The sequence below is a fragment of the Ailuropoda melanoleuca genome, chromosome 16 (assembly GCF_002007445.2).
Source record: "Ailuropoda melanoleuca isolate Jingjing chromosome 16, ASM200744v2, whole genome shotgun sequence".
In the NCBI taxonomy this organism is placed as follows: domain Eukaryota; kingdom Metazoa; phylum Chordata; class Mammalia; order Carnivora; family Ursidae; genus Ailuropoda; species Ailuropoda melanoleuca.
The window spans coordinates 24,619,817-24,643,278 of NC_048233.1; the positions used below are offsets into that span (position 1 = coordinate 24,619,817).

Below are 23,462 nucleotides of genomic sequence, written 5' to 3' on the forward strand. Positions count from 1 at the left end.
CAACTGAGCCACCCAGACGCCCCAACATCTCAATTTTTAAAAAACAACACCAACAACATCCTTTCTGGATCAAAATGTGAAAAGCTGAGAATGGGTTCACTAACCCCATCAAGCACCAAAGTGAAGGGCTGCAAGGACTGGCAGGGCACAGTGGGGAGACTCCACTGGGGGCTCTCCACAGAGAAGGGAAGGCCTCAAAGCTTCTCTGCAGGCTTTCAACCCCACTCCATGGAATGCACTCAGCCTCCTTGTGGTTCGGTTACTCCTACTCATCTTCCAAGTCTCAGCTTAAGTGTCATTTCAGGGAATTCTTCCCTGGCATCCCGGCTTCTACCCCCTCGTCCGTTTTAAATTTCATTGTGTACTGTACCTCCTCTAACGACCCTGTATCTGTCCCATCGCACTCTAAACCGGAAGCAGGGGCCTTGCCAGTATATGTTACCATCTTCTTCCTAGTACCCAAGGCACAGCCTGGCACTTAGGAACTCAACACATACTTACGTAATGAGTAAAGGTGAGATCCAAGTATGTGGGGGGTTGTATGTGTGTGTGGGGGGGTTGTTGTTGTTTACCTCTTCTGCTGATATAGCCTGACCCAGACCTGCCAACCTCCCCAGTGTAATGGTTATGTCGTAGTCCCTGGGTAAGTCCAAGTTTCCGCTAGCTTGAGCCCCTCTCTACCTCCCTTTCATAGAGTGGTCCTTGCAAACACACTGGTCACATCGCCCAGAAGTCTTTTAATCAACAATCAGGGTAAAATGATTCCTAAAGTATGTTAGTTTCTAGCTAGGGCTGCCATAAAATACCGCACACGGGATGGCTTAAACAACAGAAATTTATTTTCTCACCATTCTGGAGGCTGGAAGTCCCAGATCGAGATGGGTTTCCACTGAGGCCTCTCTGCTTGCCGAAGGCTGCCGTCTCACTGTGTTGTCACCAATTCACCAGCAGAAGAAAATTGAAAATAATGATTTACATTTCCATTATAATACAGTGTAAAGCACACTTGGATGCGAAGTCAGGTATCCCAAATTTTGATCTGGGCACCATTATTGATAATAGTGACTTCATATAATTGACCCTGTCATCAAGAATTTCCTCAGTTATAAAGTAAGGGGTCAGATCACATGATCTCTAAGGTCTGTACCTGGTCTAACAGTCTAGCAATTTCCTTGGTAGAATCAATTTTTCATCCCAACCTTCTACAGAACTCTACTGGTGCATAGCACTAGTTAGCTGCTGTGGTTTGGCAACCTGGTAGCTAACCCGTAACAGGTTAATCAGAACTAAAACACTTGAGGTAATACTACTACTTTTTACTTGTCTTCAGTTGGACAAGCCTGAAGTGCTAAGGACACCGACGCAAATTAAGCCACTGAAGACATCAGCTCTCTTAACAAGGGATATAAATTCCAACACACTGCCTCAGATTTCCTTCATTTCCTATTATTTCATCTAGGCTTAAACTGAATTTTTAAGATAAAGATTTACTTCTCCAGATGAAGTAATGCTATACCTATGAAACTTCTATCTTGTCTTATTGCCGTGGTACACATAGTTGGTAAAAAATTTTTATAAAAATTTAGTAATAATGAGACGTTTCAGCATTTTTTTCAAAATAGGTGGTATTTATTATTAAAAAAATTATACAAACTGGCTTTTTATTACCCAAATTATGAAAATTTTTAAACAGTTTGTCTCAAGCCTCCAAAAAAGTGTGCTCTGTGTTTACAGTCTTCAGTGGCAATGCATTTTGATGGTATAGAAAATAACTCACAAACATTCCATAGAACTTTGTTAGAATGCACGAAGATATGGCAGATGCCAGAATCCCTAAAGTGATTTTTAAAAAAATTTCAAGTATTACTGAACTTATATAAACAGGATTACAGAATGGTAAACACCTGTGTAATTTTGCAAAGCAAAAAATGATTAGTTTTGTATGTCTGCACTTTGTTTCAGCCTGAAAATTTTCCAGTTATCTGAAACTTCAAAAATCTATTGTACTTTGAAAAAACTCTTAAAAGCAGCATCGTTTAAATAGTGGTTAACTCACAATGTGTATGCCACCAACCACAACTACCCTCGCTGTGACTCAGGCATGTCAGAGTCACCAGCTTACAATCCACAACAGAACCAGAGGCAGCATCTCTGACACTTAAGAGAAAAGGCCATGAGGAATCGGTGTGCAGCCCAGGGCATCCAGGTGCTTGCTTGTGGGCAAACAGTCAACACTGAAGGGACTTTGCTTACAGAATCCAAGGTCCTAATTCAAAGCAGCTCCTTTAAACACCTAATTCCTTTTTGACTCCCTCCTCATCACTAAAACACAGATGGTGCAAAGTCTTTATATGAAAGAGAAAATTTTTGAAACCTGTGTTTTACATCAATGCTAATAAAAACCGATTTAGCAGAAAGAACTACAAAATGCAAATTTGAAAAGGTTTCCTTACTAATGAGACTATAGATTGGGGTAGGAGCCAACTGGTTTCCTAAGAAACAATTCTAATGCTTTAAATTGGAAATCAGATGTCAATGCTACTTTAAAAGGCCTTTAAAGAAAAAAAAACGAGGCCATATCAAAGTTTTATTATCTATATAAGTTGACCTATTTTCAAATAACTGACATAATTTAGTATTTAAATTAGCATTTTGAGCAATAAAAGGCAAAAACAAAGTGCCTACTGAACTATGTACACTTTATGATTGATACAGTAAATGTGCAATTTTACCATAATTAAAAATAAACAAAAGAAGGGTACCTTTTGATAATATATCAGTAAGGACACCACAATATTGTGCAAAGCACAGATAGATACAAAAGCCTGTTTTCTTCTCAGACTTGCACCGGAGATGGCCGAAGCAGGCTGGGCATACACACCAAAGCTGGGGTAACGCTCGAATTGTACTTCAAGATCACACTGACCCCGCCCTTCGGCATCTACAGAAGCAGGGGTGTTCTCTCCCCAGCCGTCTGTTCCTTCCGGAAGAGTTCTTTGATCTGAGTTAGTCGGCCACAGAGCCTCTCTCTCAATGGAGGGATGTGGTAGCTGGGGTCCAGAACGTTTGTTACTCTGCGTTCCCTCTCTCGCTTCCATAACTTGTACGGGTGGGGAGGAAAAAACGGTCTCCCTCTTTCTCTTCGAATCTGTAATGTAATTCCACTTACGGCCAGCATCCCCCATACTGCCAGGATGATAAAGTCTAAAAAACAGCAGAAAAGCAGTTTGAACTCTTGTATTTTAAACCCTAAATAGCTCTAACACTTAACCTTTCATGGTTTAATAAATCTGTGTCATTCTCTCTCCGCAATATTAGACTTTCTGGTGAGTTTGGCCAAACGTCTATTTCTTCACTTACAACCAAGGAATGAATAAAGAAGCTATAGTCTTAAATTTTAAAATAGGAATTTTCTATTATAGGCATTTGAAAGTCCAGAGAGGCTGTAAGGAATCAGTTGTTTGGATCCTTGGAATTCCAATATTCTATGACCAGTGCCCACAGGTGTGGTTGTTGTGTTTTTCTGGGGCTCGGGTGGGGAGAAAGCAGTCCTCTAGCTATACCTCACAAACATATATCACGGAAACTAGATGCCACCCTGCTCTCTTTTTTCCCATTCCACTCTACGGGGCCCCATGCCCTCACACAGAGTGGATACAGAAATGCATGGAGAGATTCAACAAACTGTAACTGAGCTTCTAGTAAAAGGCTTGACAAAATAATGTTTTGCATGTAAAACTTGCAAGATATGTGGATTTCAAGGTCTCCACCACCAACCTCTTATCAATGAGGGCAGGCTCAGGATGGTAGAGGGAAAGACTTGTCCTTAAATATTCACAGCAATCATGACTGTGCTTATATATCTTCAATTCCAAGACATGCTTTTCTATCTTCCATATTTTAACACTTCTGAAACCAATACATCCTACATTCGTTGTGAATATTTAATTTAGTCATTTTTTTCTTCAAAAAGTTAATAGAGAACCTTTAATGGGTAGAATCTTACAATAGCAGAAACAATAACACCTACTGATTGAAAATCACTTGTTCACTTTCAAGTAGCAAATTACATGTTTCTTTAACGGAAGGAAACAAGGGAATAACTTTAACAATCAGGCTGTCATTCTCATCCCTCATCCCACCCCAACCAAACAGCTTTTTTCCCAGGATTTTTCTCACCACTGGGAATTGACCAGGTAACGTAAGTAATCCTGGTTGAGAAATTTCTTTTTTATTTATTTATTTTTTTTTTTTTAAGATTTTGTTTATTTGACAGACAGGGAGAGAGGGAACACAAGCAGGGGGAGTGGGAGAGGAGGAACCAGGCTTCCCACTGAGCAGGGAGCCTGGGGTCCCAGGATCATGACCTGAGCCAAAGGCAGATGCTTAACGACTGAGCCACCTAGGCACCCCCCAATTGAGAAATTTCTTAACAAAGTTCACCTAGAAGATTTTTAGAAGTGTGAACTTCAACCATCTTACAAATTTAAATTCTTTGTTCCTATGATAAGTGATCATTAACAGAAGGCTCTAATAGCATTTGTATCGTGTGAGTTTCCTCCTCTTGTCCAGTTAACCTTCTTTCAATCTAGTTACCAAGTGCTCTTGTTAGCACAAGTGGGCCAGTATTCTTTCTTGGCTATCACTCTGGTTCTTGGATTTAGTCTTACCGTTAGTTTGGAAAGGCACATTTGTGAAAGCTCTGTGGAAATTCACGTTGAGTGCTCTCTTGAGTACATTCAAAGTGATGTGAGAAAGGCTTGTGTACGAGTAACTGTCAAAGGCCAAGACCACCGAGTACGAGCCAATGAATCCACAAGTCAGTATGTTCAGCTGTGGAAGAGTACAAGCGTTTAGGCATCGCCACTGGTAGAACAAGGAATAGTTTCTAACCCTGCTCACTCACAGGGAATCACTTCTGCTCCCTCAGGGCACATGAAACAGGGTCAAGTCTCAGAGCTGAATAAAGTAAACTGAAAACCACCTTTGACACCCATAGTGAGTTCTTCAAACACAGTTTACCTTAATCATAGGAAATGTCTTCCCTGTGAAAGAACCTCAATAATAAAGTCTAATTAGACGAAGAACGCTTCCTCTGGAGAGACCGTTGAAACTAATGATCCATCAGCTTGTGCATTTACAGTGAGCCCAACCTTCTGCTCCCACTGTTCAAAGCATTGACAGCGGTGACCTGCACCACTTGATGAAAAAAACACTGTGTGCTAATTGTAATCAGAACTTCTCTTGCTTTCACAGTAACAAGGCTATTTAAAATTAATCATCTCCTACAGATTTTCGTGTAGCTCTCCCAGGTAAATTAAACATGCAAAATGATGCAGTAGGTGAACAACTGAAGGTCCGGGACAATAGGATGAATAAATCTCACTTGATGAAACACTTACTATTCTTAGGCAGCCTATGAAAACTACTGGAATGATAACAGAGATACAAGAGAAGGTCACCCAGAACACACCATCGTCTTGAAAAATCTTCAGGTTTCCTGAAAAAGCAAAAAGAAAGCAGGAGTTAACAACAGGTTTACCAAGTTCAATTTCATTTTCTCGACATCTGAACACAGACATGCATTGAAGGTTTATTATAACCATCAGGGAAGAGGTTGGCAATTAGAAATGAATTCTGACTTTTTTCATTTAACTGCCAATACAATCCCCTTTGACGGCTGTGTCTTAGAAGGTTGAGGGGTGGGAGGAAAATCAAGCAGGTCAATGCTCTGCATTTATTCCCAGGAAAACTTAGAAGAGGCTGGACTAGTCCAAGCTCTTCCATTCACTAGCTGTGATGCTGGGCCTCAGTTTCCCAACCCATAAAATGAGAAGACTGAACTATTTCGTGTCCAAGCTCCAAATCATCCTTCCTTGCTCTATGTTTCTATCACACTATGATTTTGTACTGCAAAGTAAAAAGTGCAAGTAAATGGCATTCAGAGCTAACTATATGAACTCCTACCCAAGATGAACAGCAAAATCCATTTACTAGATTTTGACCATCAATGCATTTCCTGCCCAGCCACTGCATCCTGGCAGATGCGATTCTTCACGCATCCGGAAAGAAAGGAGCTAACCGCTTACCTGCGCTTCTACTAAACCCTTCTCCAAAATGCAGCACGCCTGCAGTGACCCAAAAGACGCTATTAGAACTCCTATTTATAAATTAAATTTAAATAGCAAGAACATAAGCCTGACAACTATACTGATACTGGCACCATCATTCAGTTCAACTGGAGGTGGCCCTGTATCTTGAGACCCATAAATCCCAGAAGAGGGGGAGCTCTGTAGTAAGATGTGACCTTGGGACTCCACATCCTCAGAAAGTGAATTACAACATGTTGCAGTGAGATGAATTTACGGATCATATTCTGTAGGTTAGCTGTATTAACTTTCACAAAATACACATGTAGCTTTAAAAAAAAAAAAAAAGTCAAGGAATCCAGGGATTAAAAATAGTTGTGATGCAAGCATGTGAAGACTGACCCTTTCAGAGTATAAGCTCTTTGCTAGCAACATCGTAAAGTGAAAACAGTAGTAATTTAATTAGATCAGAGACACTAGCCAATATTTTTCAAATTTTAATGCTTAAAAAATATGATTTTGCACCCACTGGAGACACTCACCCTAACTGTCCTTCATCAAGGAGACAGTTCACAAATAAACACATTAACTATTAAAAGGTCCAACCAATCATCCCTCCATTCTCCAAGCATTAACAAAGAAAGGGAAGGGAGCTCATTAAGTAGTTGATTTAGCACTTTTGGAGTAGGGCCCTGAATCTGCATTTTCAACAAACATCCCTGTGAGCCTGTCCTTGAGCCAAATCTAAACATTGCTACTTTGCATCAGACTGCGTAGATAAAAAGCTACCTGCAAGAGGCCTGTGGGAATGAACCTGACTATAGATTTGGCTAAAATCAGAATTAAGAGCCTTGGAATGGTCAGTAAACAATGTCAATTCTTTCTGGTCTTGGGGGAAAAAAAAAAGTTTCAGCGAACCAACCGCACTCTGTAAACTACATCCTGTGTTCTCAAGAGATGACAGCCTCAAGAGACAGCTCTTCTTACAGCTAACATTCCCATTAACCTTCATCTGATGTGGAATACATAATAGAAGACCTAAACATTATCACAAGAAGGAAATAGCCTAAAAGAGTACCTTAGAACATAAACACTTTTCTTTTTTTTGCATTTTTTGGCAACAATCCCGAAATGTAAGTTACTATTACAACCACCAAGTGAAGGGGGGCAGAAGTTGCCACTCCAAAATGTGCCACTTTGGCATGTGGATTATTCTGAGTTGAAGGCAATCAAGATCCAGCAGAGTCAGGAAAAACTTGAATCGCTTCAATAACTGCCTAAAAGAATTTACATAGGGAGCCGGACCCAGAAGGAGCAACTACCAGTGGAAACAACAGTATCTGAAATACTTAACTGCCTAGTAGGGCAAACATCTGATTACCTGGTAGGGCAAACTGCCTGATTACCAAACTGCTCTTCTTTTCTTGCGAAGTGCCCTCCCCACCTCTGAAACCCCCAGCGACTACCCCATTCCTTAGCTCAGGATGACAAAGAAGCCTCACGGGCCTGACTGCCTTTCGGTCTATTTTTAAGGGGTTCCTGTACATACAAAGTTAAATTTGTTCTTCTCTTATTAATCTGTCGTATGTCAATTTAATGATTAGACCAGCCAAAGAACCTTGGAAGGATAAAAGGGAAAATTTTCCTCCCCTACAAAAGAAAGTTAACTTACAAGTTAACCACATTCTAAAAATTGATAGAAACTGAATTACTTAAAAAAAAAAAAAAATCCCCTGAACTATCCCCTATGCCACAGCCCTAGATGACAAGTAGGTACGTCGGAATGCCTGGGGTCTGGCAGATGGTGGGAGTGAAGGCTGGGGTATAAGACAACCAGGAACGAAGCACCAGGCTGCAACTCCACTGCCGGCAGAGCAGTGCCAAGTTTATCTGTGGGATATACTGGGCTTCTGCTTAAGATTCACTTTGTACTGGCCTTCTCTAAAGTGCCACATCATCCATAGAGATTTCCAAAACTCTACAGGCAAGGCCCCAAGCCCCTGATGGGGCAGTGTTTGTACCTAGAGAACCCACACAAGGTTTTGCAAACAGTAATCTGAACCCAGAAAACATTACACACATCCTACCCAGCAGAGTGAAGAACATCACTGAGGAGATGAGGAAGCCCAGCACTGATCCGACACACACCATGCAGAACAGGAGGATTCCAAATCGCCACCAGGCAGCTACCAAGAGAAGCCCCCCAACGCTTCCGGCGACGGCTGTCAGAATCAGACGAACTGCACAGAAGAAGATGAACTGTTTGAGCAAAGGCAGCTTTTCCTACCACATGCGTTAGACACACAGTACCATTACCAGACGCAAACTTAGCCTTTCAGCACGTCAGGCACTAAGGCAGTGCCATGAAACCAGCGTGGGGAGGCCTCTGAGGAGGGGCCGCTCTGAGCTCCGAAAACCAGCAGGTGAGCTAAACCTCTCAGGCAAGCGGTAGGTGTGGCTTGGCACAACCCACAAAACTGGACTAAGGAAGAAGGGGCGACACGCATTTTGTTAAATATGACAAGGAAGGATGGGTTGTGTTTAAGGTAAAGAAAATCTTAATATTTTGATTGTTGTAAATCTCGTATCTTCAATATACCACATAGCTGGAACACGGGTTTATAATCAACATAGCCCTTCACTTTCCTTAGTACCAACGAATTCACCATGCAAATTAAAAATCCAAAAGAGAAGATCTAAATGAGTTGCCTAGAAAAGATGTTTCGAGTATAGGTGGCCCGTTATTTACACACGTAACAGGATATCTATCACACACAGTGGTCAAACTATAGAAGGAAAGGGGGAGTATGAACACAACCCCTTTCTTCCCAAACTGTATTATGTTCACTTACCATCATATGTAATAAGCGTCAGTCTTGTAATCGGTATATAGAAGAAGAATCCCATGAAGATAAAGCCTATGAAAAATAATTCTAGAAGCAAACCATCAGAAAAAGAAGAAAAAAAAATACAAGTATGGTTAGGTATTCTTTTCACAGCGCAATTTAAATTTCTAACCTACAGATACATGCTTAAGCTTCCAGAATTTACACACATCAGGACATTCAGGGAAAAGAAATAAATTTCTGTCTTTCAGGAAAAATTGAGAAGTCACTGGAAGTAAATATTATTAAATGAATATAATATTAAAGTATTAACTATTAGATACACTGCACAGAGGTCAGTTTCAATTGGTAAGTTGTTAACTGTTAATTTCATAGCTCATTTTAACACCCTCATACTTCCCATTGAAAACAAGAATAGTATACTTTTGTCACTGTGTCTGATCTGCAACAACACACTAAATTTCAATTTGTTACATGAGCAAAAATAAAAGGTAAGGAAAAACAACAAAATATTCCAAAGTCAAAAGTGACTTTTGGGAAGTCTGGTGGCTCAGTCAGTTAAGCAACTGTGTTCAGCTTACGCCATTATCCCAGGGTTCTGGGATCGAGTCCCACATCGGGCTCCTCGTTCAGCAGGGAGCCCGCTTCTCCCTCTGCCTGCCGCTCCCCTTGCTTGTGCTCACTCTCTCTCTCTGACAAACAAATAAATAAATAAATCTTTTTTAAAAAAGTGACTTTTATACCTTTTATTCATCCTTTAGGATGAATAATTAATCACTGTCTTCATCCATAATAATGAAGGAGTTGCCTACTTCAATTCACAATTTTTTAAAAAGATTTTATTTATTTATTTGAGAGAGAGAGAGAATGAGAGGCAGAGCATGAGAGGGGGGAGGGTCAGAGGGAGAAGCAGACTCCCTGCTGAGCAGAGAGCCTGATGCGGGACTGATCCTGGGACTTCAGGATCACGACCTGGGCCAAAGACAGTCGATTAATCAACTGAGCCACCCAGACACCCCATAATTTTTGTTTTTTTAAAGTAGGCTCCAGGCTCAGCATGGAGCCCAACACAGAGCTTGAACTCACGACCCTGAGATCGAGACCTGAGCTGAGATCAAGAGTCAGACGCTTACCCAACTGAGGCACCCAGGCACCCCCATAATTCATAATTTATTAAAACAATTTTTAAAAGTTTGAGGTTAGGGTTATTTTCACTCTTCCCTTGATGCTCCATTATACTCCTTGTTAACGAATTAAATAAGGATTTTTTTTTTTAGTTGCAAACACTGTTACATAAAAGACAGCCCAAAAATTCAAAGCAATTCAGCGAGCATAATTTATACAGTAGTCCCCCCATCCACTGTTTCTCTTTTCATGGCTTCAGTTACCCCATGGTCCAGAAGCAGATGATAATCCTTCTGAGGTTCCATCAGAAGGTCAATAGTAGCCTAACACTATGTCACAATTCCTACCTACATCATTCACCTCACTTCATCTCATCATATGGGCATTTTACTAGCTCACATCAGCATAGGAAGGACAAATACAAGACAAAAAGATATTTTGAGAAAGAGGGATCACACTGACATAACTTTTATTACAGCATCTTGCCATAATTATTCTATTTTATTATTAGTTATTGTTACTCTCTTACTGTGGCTAATTTATAAATTAAATTTTATCATAGGTATGTATGGATAGGAAAAAAATATATATATATATGTAGGGTTCAAGTACTGTCTGCAATTTCAGGCATCCACTAGGAGACTTGGAAAGTATGCCCCACGGATAAGAGGGAACTACTGTATTCCACTCCCTGAATGGGTTTCACAGAGAAGATTGTGGCCTTCCTATTTGCAGTCTGAACCTCCCGGAACTAAGCAGACTTTTCAATCTACATATACCACAGACCTGCAGCTTGATGTATTTGAAACCACATCAATCACCATCTTCAAAATCCATACATTCTTACACAAATTCCTGCTTTCCAACCCCAGTTATTTTTAGTCAGCTAGCTGACCTAGCAATTGAAGAAGTTTGGTGTGTAAATCCAGTTTTGCTTCCCTCTTAATAAGAGGTTATACTCCCTTGCTAAGAGAAGAAATTAAAATGCACAGCAACTAAGTAAAATCTTTACTGAAAAGAACCCAGTCACAATCTATGAAGATAGCTGGAGATAAGCGGTTGCTTCATCTCCTTAAAGGTCATAAATTTTCCAGCAGAATTTAAGCAAAAAACCCACAAGCCATGTAAATAGCAACTACATCAGTAATACCTGTTTTCCAGAATCTGTGTCCAAAAAAACAAATGAAGAGGCCAAGCAGGGCAAAAAGGGTGAAGAACACTTTGGTTGATACTCTTCCTAAAAATAATGAAAATTTAGTGGATAATATATCCAATTTAATACCTTATATTTAATTACTAGAACAAAGTTTCATGAAAAAAGCAAAGTGAGCTGACAATAATATATATACTTTAATTCATAATATATACATATACAAATACAAGCATACAAATTATAAACCTACTTTGGAAATACCCTTGCTACCCCTAACAAATTATTTTATGTGGGCAATGAATAGCAATGCTACTGCTGTAACAAAAAGAGGAAGCAACAATCTATGCTTCCGGACGAGGTATGCAGCACTACTTCTGACATATTCTTGGGGTTTTGTGTGTGCATAAAATAGTTTTGTTTCTTCACAAACTGCAGGAAAAAAGGAGGCAACGGAAAGGAGAACTAGGGATTAAAAGAGATTTAAAAGACATATCAAATAAATAAGATGTACAGACGTCATCTGAAACCTGATTCAAATTAAAAAAAAAAACCTGAAAAACATTTAGGATGATTGGGAAAATGTAAATACTGGCTGTTAATTTGATGCTATTAGGAAATTATCTTCAATATTTTTCACTGAAACTTGTGTTGGTGATAAAACAGAGCTTATCTTTAAGACACGCGCACACACACACACACGTGCGCACATATACACACACACACACTGAAATTCTGTGAGCAAAATGATGGCCACGGATTTGCTATTACAAAAAATCCAGTAAGGAGGACCAGGAGGCAGAGACCCAGGTGGGTATATGGCTGAAATCAAATCGTGCCATGAATCGAAATCGTTAATGCTGAAAAATTAGTATATGAAGGTTCTTTGAAGCTCTCCATCATAAAAAGTTTTAACCGAAACTAAGATTAAAATAAAAGAACATGGGGCGCCTGGGTGGCACAGCAGTTAAGCGTCTGCCTTCGGCTCAGGGCGTAATCCCGGCGTTCTGGGATCGAGCCCCACATCAGGCTCCTTCGCTGGGAGCCTGCTTCTTCCTCTCCCACTCCCCCTGCTTGTGTTCCCTCTCTCGCTGGCTGTCTCTCTCTCTGTCAAATAAATAAATAAAATCTTTTTAAAAAAATAAATAAATAAAAGAAAAGAACATGTACTACACCGTAAGTCACACATGAACAAATTACTGCCTGTCTTCATTCCACATATTGCTTCTGAAAAAAATGTAGCATTATAACTAACAATAAAGCACAATATAGTTCATGATGCCCAAGAATCCCAAAGCTCATGGTCCTTAATAGGCACCAAATTAAATATAAATAACATGAACCAAAAGATAGTTTACCAAAGAGAAAACGACACTTACTAAATTCACCATTATGACCTTTGAGATCAACTCAAGAAAGTAATCCCTGAACTAAAAACAGAAACAAAACACGCATATAATCTCATGTGGGAAATGTTGCAATGTTACCACAGGTGAAAACGCATAAAACGCTTAAGAGTGCTCACACGGAAGTATCGGGAAGACGTACCGTTAAACAAACATAAGGCAGAAGACCAGCATTTGCAGGGCATGATACATACCCACACAGCAGCTTTTCTGAGAACAAAGCACCCAAAAGAAAGATGAAACAAAAGATAAAACGCCACATTCTGCTTATTTCAGACCTGTGGTTGATTGCTGTTCTATGATTTAATCTTTACACCACAAGCGTGGAGTTTGCTGGGATAGTTGTTTTTCAAATGCAAATCTGGTGGCAGTCTCCAGCGAATACAATCATCAAAGTTAGCAAGATCTTCCAACCCAATAAAAACGGACACAGGCAGTTAGCTTTCCTCCCCGGTATCAGACAGCAGAGAGGAACTAAATGGAATCCCCTGTCACTGTACCAGGAAAGGACCAAAAAAAAAAAAAAAAAAAGATACAGGAAAAACCAGAGAGCAGAAGGTTTCATAAGAAGCAGACTCTAGAGACAACACGAGAGACAAAATGGGCACTCTGGGGGGCAGTGAAGACAAAGGGGTGAATGGACTAGGAGGATAGAAGACAGTCCAGGAGAGCAGTGTTTAATCATCACGGTATCATAACTCTAGGTTATGATACACAGGCCGAGGTTTTAAATAAAAGGCAATGTGGATAACTCCTCCCTACTCCAAGCTCAGGAAAGATACACATCAAGCTTGAGAATGAAAGCAACACTAGGACCAGCATCACTAGGAGGGGTCAACTCCAGGCTGGAGGAACAGGATCAGAGCCCCCTTTCCCCTGGGCTAATACTTGGAGACGGAAACCCAGGAGAGGGGGGCTTTCGAATTAGGAGGGGCTCTGGTGAGGAAGGCCTCAAGGGAAGGGGACTAGAGGAACCTAGATTAAGTCTATCAGTGAAAAATACAGAACTTATATCTGCCTGGGTCTCCTACATTGTATCTCTCCAGGATCCTGAGTGTGACAGTGGAAGACTGGATGGGATACAGCTATGACGGAGGAGAAGGAACCCTGGTCCCTGAACACAATGGATAGACTTTACCCTTTAGAGCAAAACTCCTGGAAAGTGCTATTTGGACTTTTCTCCAATTTCTTTCCTCCTATTTGTTTGTTTGTTTGTTTAAAGATTTTATTTATTTGACAGCGAGAGACAAAGTGAGAGAGGGAACACAAGCAGGGGGAGTAGGAGAGGGAGAAGCAGGCTTCCCACCAAGCAGGGAACCCGATGCAGGGCTCAATCCCACTTCCCTGTGATCATGACCTGAGCGGAAGGCAGACGCTTGACGGCTGAGCCACCCACGCACCCCTCCTCTTATTTGTTCTTGAACATACTCCAGTAAGGTTACCCCAGTGCTCCACTGAAAAAGCTCTGACACCAACGGCCTCCACGTTGCTAAATCCAGTGGTCATTTTTCAGTTCCTAATTTCCTGACCTCTAAGCGCCAGAGCCCAGGGCTCTGTCCTTAGACACGTCTTTTCTACATTCTCACTCCACAGTAAGGCCATCTAGTCCATGGCCTTAAATGCTGTCTATTCACTGGATGACTTTCAAGGTAATCCCCAGCCCACACCCTTCCCCTGAATTCCAGCATACTTACAACTGACAATTCAACATGTCCACTTGAATGCTCCCTAAGGTTCTCAAACCGAACGTGTCCAAAACTAAACTCCTGATACGTCCTCCCAAACCTGCCCCTCCACCAATCTTTCCCAGAATGGCAGTTTTAGCTCTCTAGTTGCTCCGGCCAAAATCGTAGTCGTCTTTTACACCTTTCTTCAACCACTCATCCAACCAGCAATATTCCCTGGCTCTATTTCGAAATATATGCAGCCACTCATTGGCCAAATTTGGGATGATTTAACATGAAAATAATGATAGTAATGGATTATTATCCAGAGGATTACGAATCCATGGACTCATGTATATAAATAAATAAATAGGGGAGAAGAGAAATCTCTTGCTTACAATAGAATGCCAACTAATATTAAAAATGATGAAATTACAAAATTGCCATTTGGCAACCACCTAGTAATAAATGCTGAAAGGGAAAAATATAATGGGGAAACCTGGCAGATACCACTAACCAAATAGTCAAGGTTATCACCACCAGTAATGGGACAAATAGATACCAAGTGCGTCCTAAGAAGGGCACAACATCGCTTTTTTGTATTCCCACCAAAAATGCACAATGTGGGGAGCCTGGGTGGCGGTTAAGCGTCTGCCTTCGGCTCAGGGCGTGATCCCAGAGTTATGGGATCGAGCCCCACATCAGGCTCCTCCACTGGGAGCCTGCTTCTTCCTCTCCCACTTCCCCTGCTTGTGTTCCCTCTCTCGCTGGCTGTCTCTATCTCTGTCAAATAAATAAATAAAATCTTTAAAAAAAAAAATGCACAATATGAATTTAATCATGAGGAAACATCGGACGAACCCAAACTGGGTTCTAAAAAGTTAGCCTGTACTCCTCAAAAAGGTCAAGGTCTTGAAAGTTAAATCCAGACTGAGGAATTGTTCCAGATTACAGAAGACCAAAGAGATGTGTCAGTTAAATGCAACATGTGATCAAATTTTTTTTTATAAAGGACATTAGTGGAATAACTAGTGAAACTTAACAACAACTGTAGATTAAATAACAGTGCTGTATCAAAGTTAACTTTGTGAATTTGGTCATTTTTACTATGGTTACATAAAAAATACATAGAAATATTTAAGGGAAAAATATCTTTCTGTCTGCAACTTACTCTCACGCGGCTCAAAGAGTCGTGTATGTGTACGTACATGTGGAGAGAGCGTGCACATGAGCGCACCATAAAGAATAAAAAGCAAATAGCATCATACGTTCACATGTGAGGAATCCGAGTGAAGATGATGCAGAAACTCTTTGTATTTTTGCATCTTTTCTGTGAAACTATTTCAGAAACACACACAGGATGATCTTGCAACGCCTCCACTGCCACCATCCGATCTAAACCACTGTCCTCTGTCACCTGAATTACCACGCTCCGTCTCCGTGTCTGATCCTACCCCTGACTTTTCTCCTAAAAGCAGCCGGAGTGATCCCATCACAACAGGAGTCAGATCATGGCACTCCCTTCTCAAACCCACCAATGCCTCTCCATTTTGCTCTGAGTAGAAGTTTCTGCCTGCACTGTGACCTACCAGGCTGCACCTCTCCCCCTCCTCAGGCTCCTCCAGCCCCGCTCTCGCTGCTGTTCTTAAACATACCAGGAAGGCCCCTGGCTGAGGGCCTTAGTTCCCTCCGCCCAGCAGTACTGCCCGGACACAGGACTCCCTGCCTCGCCTCAGGTCTCCACCCGATGGTTAGCTTTAGCATGGGCCTCCCTGGCCATGGCTCTCAAACTTCTTCCCTCACTGTCACTTGTTATTATCCACTTTTCCTACTGAATGTTTGCTTCTTAGCGCTCAGCAGTCTCACATGATGCATATTTTACAAATTCATCTCGTCTGTCTCATCTCCCCCAAGAAAACGCAAGCTCCAGGAACACAGTATTCTGTCTGTTTTGTTCTCTGCTGTATCCCTGTGCCTGGAACAGAGAGCAGAACATTGGAGGGGCTCAAAAGGCATTTGCTGAATGAATGAAGACTAGACAAGAGCATTTTTTTAATATTCTTAAGTTCTGGATTGGTTGACCTAGATCTGCAAAGTCAAAGAAGAAATTTCGAAGTTTAAATCCATATACTCACCAAGGGAAGAACAATTATCCTCCTTGGCCTCAAAGCTGCAAGCATAAGTGTGAGCAGGAACATAAGCAGCAGATGTATTTAGAAGTGGGTCTCGAACAATGACGTTATAAATGACACCTTGTCCTCGGAGAGAGGAGAAGGAAACACTTGTCTTATCATTAGCTGTTAGGGTAACCACCTGAAGCCAAAAATAATGTGTGATTTGTGTTCAGAGTTTTTTTAAAAAGGCTATTCAATTATAACCCCACCTGCATGTGATATTAAATTGTAATATTAAATTATAATTCTTGTTTAAAATACACACCAACCCATTCAGTGCTCTCAAACAACTGTCCTACACAGTTTATATGTGCTAATATAAGCAAGTTCTTACACAAAATGCTTCTCAAGTTTTTGTACAGCATCAAACGTTAACAATTTAAGTAAAATATGATATAAAGTGTAAACACTAGTCAGGACAAAATAAAAAAAATTTTTTTGTCATCTACTAGATTGTAAACAACACAATGGCAAGAACTAGATCTTGCTCACTAATCCTTCTTCCCTCCGTACTTAGCACAATGCTTGGCACACAGTAAGTGTTCTATTACTACTGGCTATGGAACTGCCAACAGACAAGTGTTTATGAACATCTCACAGAGAGGACCCATTTACCTGGGTCCTTATTTCTTCAATAAGAAAACATTCCATATAGTTATATTACGCAGTGGTCCTTTGCTTCAAAACTTCCATTTTAAAGGCTGTCTCTTAGATAGGTAATAAATGTAACAGAAGAAACAAAAGCACTTTTTAGCCATAATACACTAATACATTCCTGCTAATACAAGTGAGAACATTTAATATTAGAGTTTCAGAAATAATTATAAGCCTCTTAGAAAACTTCTTCTGTTTAAAAATATTGCTTAGCCTTCAAAAATGTGTTTCTGGCAAAGGACTGGTCAAGTTCAACAAAATGTTAACATTACCTCCTACTCCATTTTTATTGTGAAACATTCAACCTTATAGAAATGCTGAAAGAATAATATAATGAATAAACTATATACCACAATTTCAATTTAACAATTGTTAATATTTAATCCTATTTCTTTTTTTATTCCTCCTTCTTCCCCTCTATTTTTTCTCTATCTCTGTTTTTTCCTGCTGAATCATCTTTTTTTTTTTTAAAGATTTTATTTATTTATTCGACAGAGATAGAGACAACCAGCGAGAGAGGGAACACAAGCAGGGGGAGTGGGAGAGAAAGAAGCAGGCTCATAGCGGAGGAGTCTGATGTGGGGCTCGATCCCATAACGCCGGGATCACGCCCTGAGCCGAAGGCAGACACTTAACCGCTGTGCCACCCAGGCGCCCCTCCTGCTGAATCATCTTGCAATAAGTCGGATATCATGACATTTTACTTCCAGTGGGCACATCCTAAAACACCGTTTCTCAAGCTTAATGTGCCTATAATCACTGGGGGGAGGGTGTTAGAATTCAGATCCTGATTCTACTGGTAGAGGAGGCACCTGAGAGTCCACTTTTCTAGCAATCTCTCAGGTGATGCCGCTGCTACCCATTCATCTACCACACTCTGAGTAGCAAGGTTGAGAATAAGGATATTCTCTTCTATACCCATATACCTTAGCTCACCTGAAAAAATCAATAATCTCTTCTCTAATACACAGTCCATACTCAGATTTTCCCACATCTTTTTTTTTTTTAAGATTTACCTATTTGAGAGAGAGCGAGCGAGAACCCACACAAGTGGGGGGAGGGAGAGAGAGGGAATCTCAAGGGGCAGGGTGGGGGTGGGGGTGGGTCCATCTTACTACCCATGAGATCATTATCTGAGCCAAAACCACAAGTCAAAATCACAAGTCGGACAGTTAACTGACTGAGCGACCCAGGTGCCTCCCTCCCCTGCCATGTCTTCCATAGCTTTTCTCCCCCTTAACCAAAATCCAACCATTTCATGCATGGCGTTTGTCTCTGATATCTAGAACAGTCCTTTCCATCACTCTCTCCCACCCACCCAATGATTTTTATTTATTTTTTTTTAAAGATTTTATTTTATTATTTATTTGACAGAGATAGAGACAGCCAGAGAGAGAGAGAACACAAGCAGGGGGAGTGGGACAGGAAGAAGCAGGCTCACAGCAGAGGAGCCCGATGTGGGGCTCGATCCCATAACACCGGGATCACGCCCTGAGCTGAAGGCAGACGCCTAACCGCTGTGCCACCCAGGCGCCCCCACCCAATGATTTTTAAAGAGATTAAGAGCAGTTGTCTTTTATTTGTTTGTTTTGGGGTGGGGGGAGAAGGAGAGAAAGAAATCTCAAGCAGGCACCATGCCCAGTGCAGAGCCCAATAAAGTGCTCAATCTCATGACCCTGAGATCATAACCTGAGCTGAAACCAAGTCAGTTGCTTAACCTACTGAGCCACCCCGGCACCCCCAGATCAGCCGTCTTATAGGGGCACCTGGCTGGCTCAGCTGATAAAGCTGTGACTCTTGATCTCATGGCTATTAAGTTCAAGCCCCAGGTTGAATATAGAAATTAGTTAAAAATAAAATCTTAAGGGGTGCCTGGGCGGCACAGTTAAGCCTCCCACTCATGGTTTCGGCTCAGATTGTGATTTCAGGGTTGTGAGACTGAGCCCCTTGTCAGGCTCCACACTCAGTGCTAGAGTCTGCTTAAGATTCTCCTTTGCCTCTCCCTCTGCCCCTTACCCCCTACCACCTGCTCATGCTCTCCCTTTAAAAAATAAATAAAAATAAAATCTTAAAAAAAAAAAGCAGTTGTTTCATAGAACATTCCACAATCGATTTGTCAGAGTATGCTCTAGGTGTCCAACCTGTTCTTCCACCCCACGTATTTCCTATAAACAGGAACTCCAATAGACTAAATTCAGGTTAAACATGTTTTGCTAGAATACTTCACAAGTGATGGTGATGATGTCAGACTGAGTCACATGAGCACAAAAGGCAAGCTACCTGCTATCAGTGAAGCTAACTGACCACATGGATAAGACCAAGACCATCAGATCATCCCACTCCAAAAGTAAGTTTTCCCTTTGCAATTAGAATTAATCTGAGCATGCTGGGAATACCCCATTCTCAAGAGTCTTTCACCTGCTGATTCTTCCCTGAATTATTTCAGTGAGGGTAGAAAATGGTGATTTTCTAAACTTATTACTCCTTCTACATTGACTGGCCAACATTCTTCCATGAAGAGCCTTCTTTCATCAATGAGGATGAATTACAGTGCCTCTTTAAAAAGGCATCATAAATTCCTTCTCTGTATCGATTTCCAGAGTAATTTGGTATAGGAGTCTCTCCCGATGAGTATCAGTATGGACTTGTTTTTATTTATTCAAAACCTATAATCAATCATTACTCTTTTTGATGACTGAATTGTCCCAAAGTTGGCCAGTGCAAGCCTCTTCAAACAGGCTCCAACTCTTTTCAACGTGCCCTCATGAGTCAACGAGGGTTTCCCTGAACTCTGGCATACAATATTCTAACTCTTCACTGAAAGTTAAAGAGTAACCTAAAACAGTCCTGTTACATGAATTCTTATATTCTTCATGAGAAGAAACATGATCTTTAAAATTTTCTATGTAAAAAGGCAACTGGTAAACTTATCCAAAGAGCTTCCAAATTTGTGAATAAGCATGATAAGTTCTCTTGTATAAGGCTCCTTCTTAGCATGTGACCATGACATCCTACGGGACACAACGAAATGAGACGTTGCTCTGCAATAGACTGAGGGCCTGGGCTAATCACACAGGCCACTGCTTTCTATAAAATCCGGTAACCATCAACCTTCTGGAAGTCAGAGCAGTCTAGAAAAACTCCACCCATAAACCATCAGACTGAAGGATGAACTTCTATATTAGACTGCTATCAGGTACCTTTTAAGACATAAATCCTGCCCTCCACAAAAATCATCTGTAACATGAATCTCAAGTTTTAATATGCATAGGAATCACCTGGGGACCTCAAAATGCAAATTCTGATTCAGTAGGTCAGGGGTGGAGCCAAGGCCAGTTCTAACAAACTCCCAGCTGGTGCTGATGCTGCTGGCCCATACCCCACACTGGGCATTCCAAGAGCTTGCAGGGGTTCCAAAGGTCAGAGAAAACTTTCGCTTCCAGTTAGAGACTTCTGAGATTGGGTTTAAATATTAATGACAGGGGCACCTGGGTGGCTCAGGGGGTTAAGCAGCTGACTCTTGGTTTTGGCTCAGGTCGTGTGATCTCAGGGTCATGAGACTGAGCCCCATGTGGGGCTTTGCACTCAGCGCAGAGTCTGCTGGTCCCTCTCCCTCCCCCCCTCTCCACGTGCACATGGGTGCTCTCTCCCTAAAATAAATAAAAACAAAGTATTTTAAATAAATAAGCAAATATTAATGACAATATGTATATCCTTCAACAGTTGCTCACTGTTTTTTTAAAAAAAACACTGTACTTTTATATTTGCCAAAAGTTTCTATCTAATAGTTATGGGAGTACATAGAAAAATCACTTTCCTCCATAGCTCAAGATTACCCGGTCATCTATGTGACAGCAACTAAAATGTAACGTAATTTACATGCATCTCCTCAAAAGCCAACATTACTTTGGGATATCACTAGCAAGACAATGACAGAATGAAAGAGAATAGTGAGAACCCCAGAAAGATCAAGGAAACTATAAAGAAAAAAAGCTCCTGGTAGCTTCTCCCCTTCTCAACTCTTACAAAAGTGTCACAATCTGGCCACACAAATTGTAAGAACCAGACTTACCTTGATAGCATTGGCCTTCACCTGCGGCACCTCGGCCATCCTCTGCAGATGCTTCAGCAAGCCCTCCTGGGTGAGGTCATTCTCAGGCAGAAAATACTGATAGACATCATACAGCAACCTCCACCTAGAGTCCCGTCCCGTCCCAGTGTCACACGGCAGAGGATTTGTGCCTCTAAAGTCAACCAACAAAATGGAACATCAATCTCTTGTGGTGCATGTCTCATCTATAAAAGGAACCAAAAGCTCAAATTTCAAACTTCTGCAGCAATTCCAATTTTGGCATTACGAAGAAAAGTAACATACTGAGAGGCAGTATGGTTAAATAACCGGATGCTAACGTTAGTCAGGCGTGGAGTGACATGCCAGCTTTGCCACTTGTTAGCTATGTGTATATGGGCATGTCACTTAATCTCAGTGACCCTTAAGGAACCACCACCTCTTCTCAATAAAACTGGCAGGATTAAATGACCAAGAACAAAGAGCACTCAGCACTATGGATGATACACAGACAGCATTCCCATGTTACTCAATGTTAGCTAGCATTGCTAGTAAAGTAGAAACTAAGGCAGAGTTTTAATTAAAATAAAAAATCCTTACAAAAATATAAGGGTGTTTCATGGCTTCAGAATGCTTTCCATATTCAAAACTCTACAGAAACTAAATGTACTTCTAAGGTCACAACAGAGACTCAACATCTGGCTCTTCCTAAGAATGGAGGGCAGACAATATTAATTGTAAGTGACAGATCACGTATGACTTACAATGCTTAAACTACCTCCATTCCAAAATAAAATTAAACATTAATTCAATTTTACGAGAGAGAACCGGGGATTTGCGGAGGTCACTGACTCTACACAACAGCTAGTCATGCTGTCCTAAAAGCAGTTTTAAGAGATAGAAAGACATACCTTGCATAGCCTAGGTTTGCTGGGGCAAATTTAAGAGTTGTCTCAAAGAAATTATATTCCAAGTAAATGTTGGGATCAATATCTAAATCAAACTCCAAATTACAGCCTCCAGGGACAGGATCTGGTCGAAAAATAAGGAAGTTACTCAACATAGAATTCTCCTACATTCAAATTGTACTCAGAAAAATAGAACTCTACTCTTACAAGAACTTTCCATATAGAAGTTAAATATAATAGAGCTTCTGGTTTTGTACTACCCCATGAACTGAGGTTAAAGAGGGAAAAGTTAATCGAGATTGAGGGCTCTGGAATAGAGGTCAGCAAGTCTTTTCTGTAAAGAGTAAGATGGTGACTATTTCAGGCTTCACACGCCTGATGGTTTCTGTGGCAACTACCCAACCCTTCCCTCGAGGCACGAAAGCGGCCACAGACAATATGTCAGCAAAGGAACATGGCTGTTTCTAGTAAAACTTTATGTACAAAACAGGCAGAGGCTGGATTTGGCTCATGGACTGTGTTTGCCAACCCCGGCTCTAGAGTTGAAAAGGTCTGGAGACAGATATTCTTAAGCTGGTATCCAAGAATGGGCTTTGGAGGTCCCATGAACACCTTGAAATTGTATGCCAAAGGTTGAATGCATGCATTTCTTAAGGAGAGATGTTTTCACTAGATTTGGGGGGTCCGTGGTCCCATAAAAAGAGCTTAAGAACCCAGGGACAGAGGGGAAAAAACACTGCCAAAGAGAAAAGGCACTCCATGGGCAGTAAAGAAAGGGGTGTCCACTTTTCACATGCTCCTTTAAACTGGAAAAAAGATGGTGTCATCCTCAGTGCTGGAAAAGTCTTTGTGTACATAAAAAAGTAAAAATAAAAAAGACCTCAAAGACTCCCAAGACCATGTATTGGAATAGCATTTGAATATTTAATTTCATACAAATTTTAGGTATTTCATTTACAATAATGTAGCTAAAACAGCTCTTCTTATTAGGAATCCTGTTCATGACGTTAAGCATGACAAAACTTAAGAGAAGTCACTTGATATGAGCTCAATTCTATGCAAATGACTGTCTATGGTAGACTCGAGTGGAAAGATTAAAATAAGACAGATAAAGGTAAACCAATTTAAAGATCTACAAGATCTCAACTTCATACACTCATCCAATCATTCCCACAGCTGGGTCCTGGTTTCCACCAACTGTTGGAATTCTGGTGGTTGACTTCCCCTGGCCGCATCTGGAATGGAGAAACCCAATGTGCATATCTGTTTCAACACTGCTCTTCTTTCATACTCTCCTTTCCCTGCATTTACAAATCTTTACCACACCCGAGAAAATGATATGGATTGTAATGGAAGCTCTACTCTAATTTTTCTTTG

General features: G+C 40.9%; 1 protein-coding gene across 2 annotated transcripts in view; it reads right to left on the bottom strand.

Annotated features, from left to right (window-relative positions):
- TM7SF3 (transmembrane 7 superfamily member 3) overlaps positions 1 to 23,462 on the bottom strand; it is a 37,742-nt gene continuing 14,280 nt past the window's right edge. The window contains exons 4-13 of one of the 2 annotated variants that reach the window (XR_004621137.1): positions 22,089 to 22,209; positions 21,181 to 21,352; positions 16,416 to 16,593; positions 11,211 to 11,297; positions 8,942 to 9,022; positions 8,177 to 8,329; positions 5,403 to 5,500; positions 4,671 to 4,833; positions 2,763 to 3,204; positions 1 to 925 (exon numbers count right to left, since the gene is read on the bottom strand). Coding sequence is in view for 1 of the 2 variants with exons in the window: in XM_002917109.4 (XP_002917155.2) it covers positions 2,942 to 3,204; positions 4,671 to 4,833; positions 5,403 to 5,500; positions 8,177 to 8,329; positions 8,942 to 9,022; positions 11,211 to 11,297; positions 16,416 to 16,593; positions 21,181 to 21,352; positions 22,089 to 22,209 (1,316 nt within the window). In the remaining variant the exon portion in view is untranslated. Of the gene's footprint in view, positions 926 to 1,599; positions 3,205 to 4,670; positions 4,834 to 5,402; positions 5,501 to 8,176; positions 8,330 to 8,941; positions 9,023 to 11,210; positions 11,298 to 16,415; positions 16,594 to 21,180; positions 21,353 to 22,088; positions 22,210 to 23,462 lie in introns of those variants that run through there. The other variant, XM_002917109.4, reaches the window with a different exon arrangement.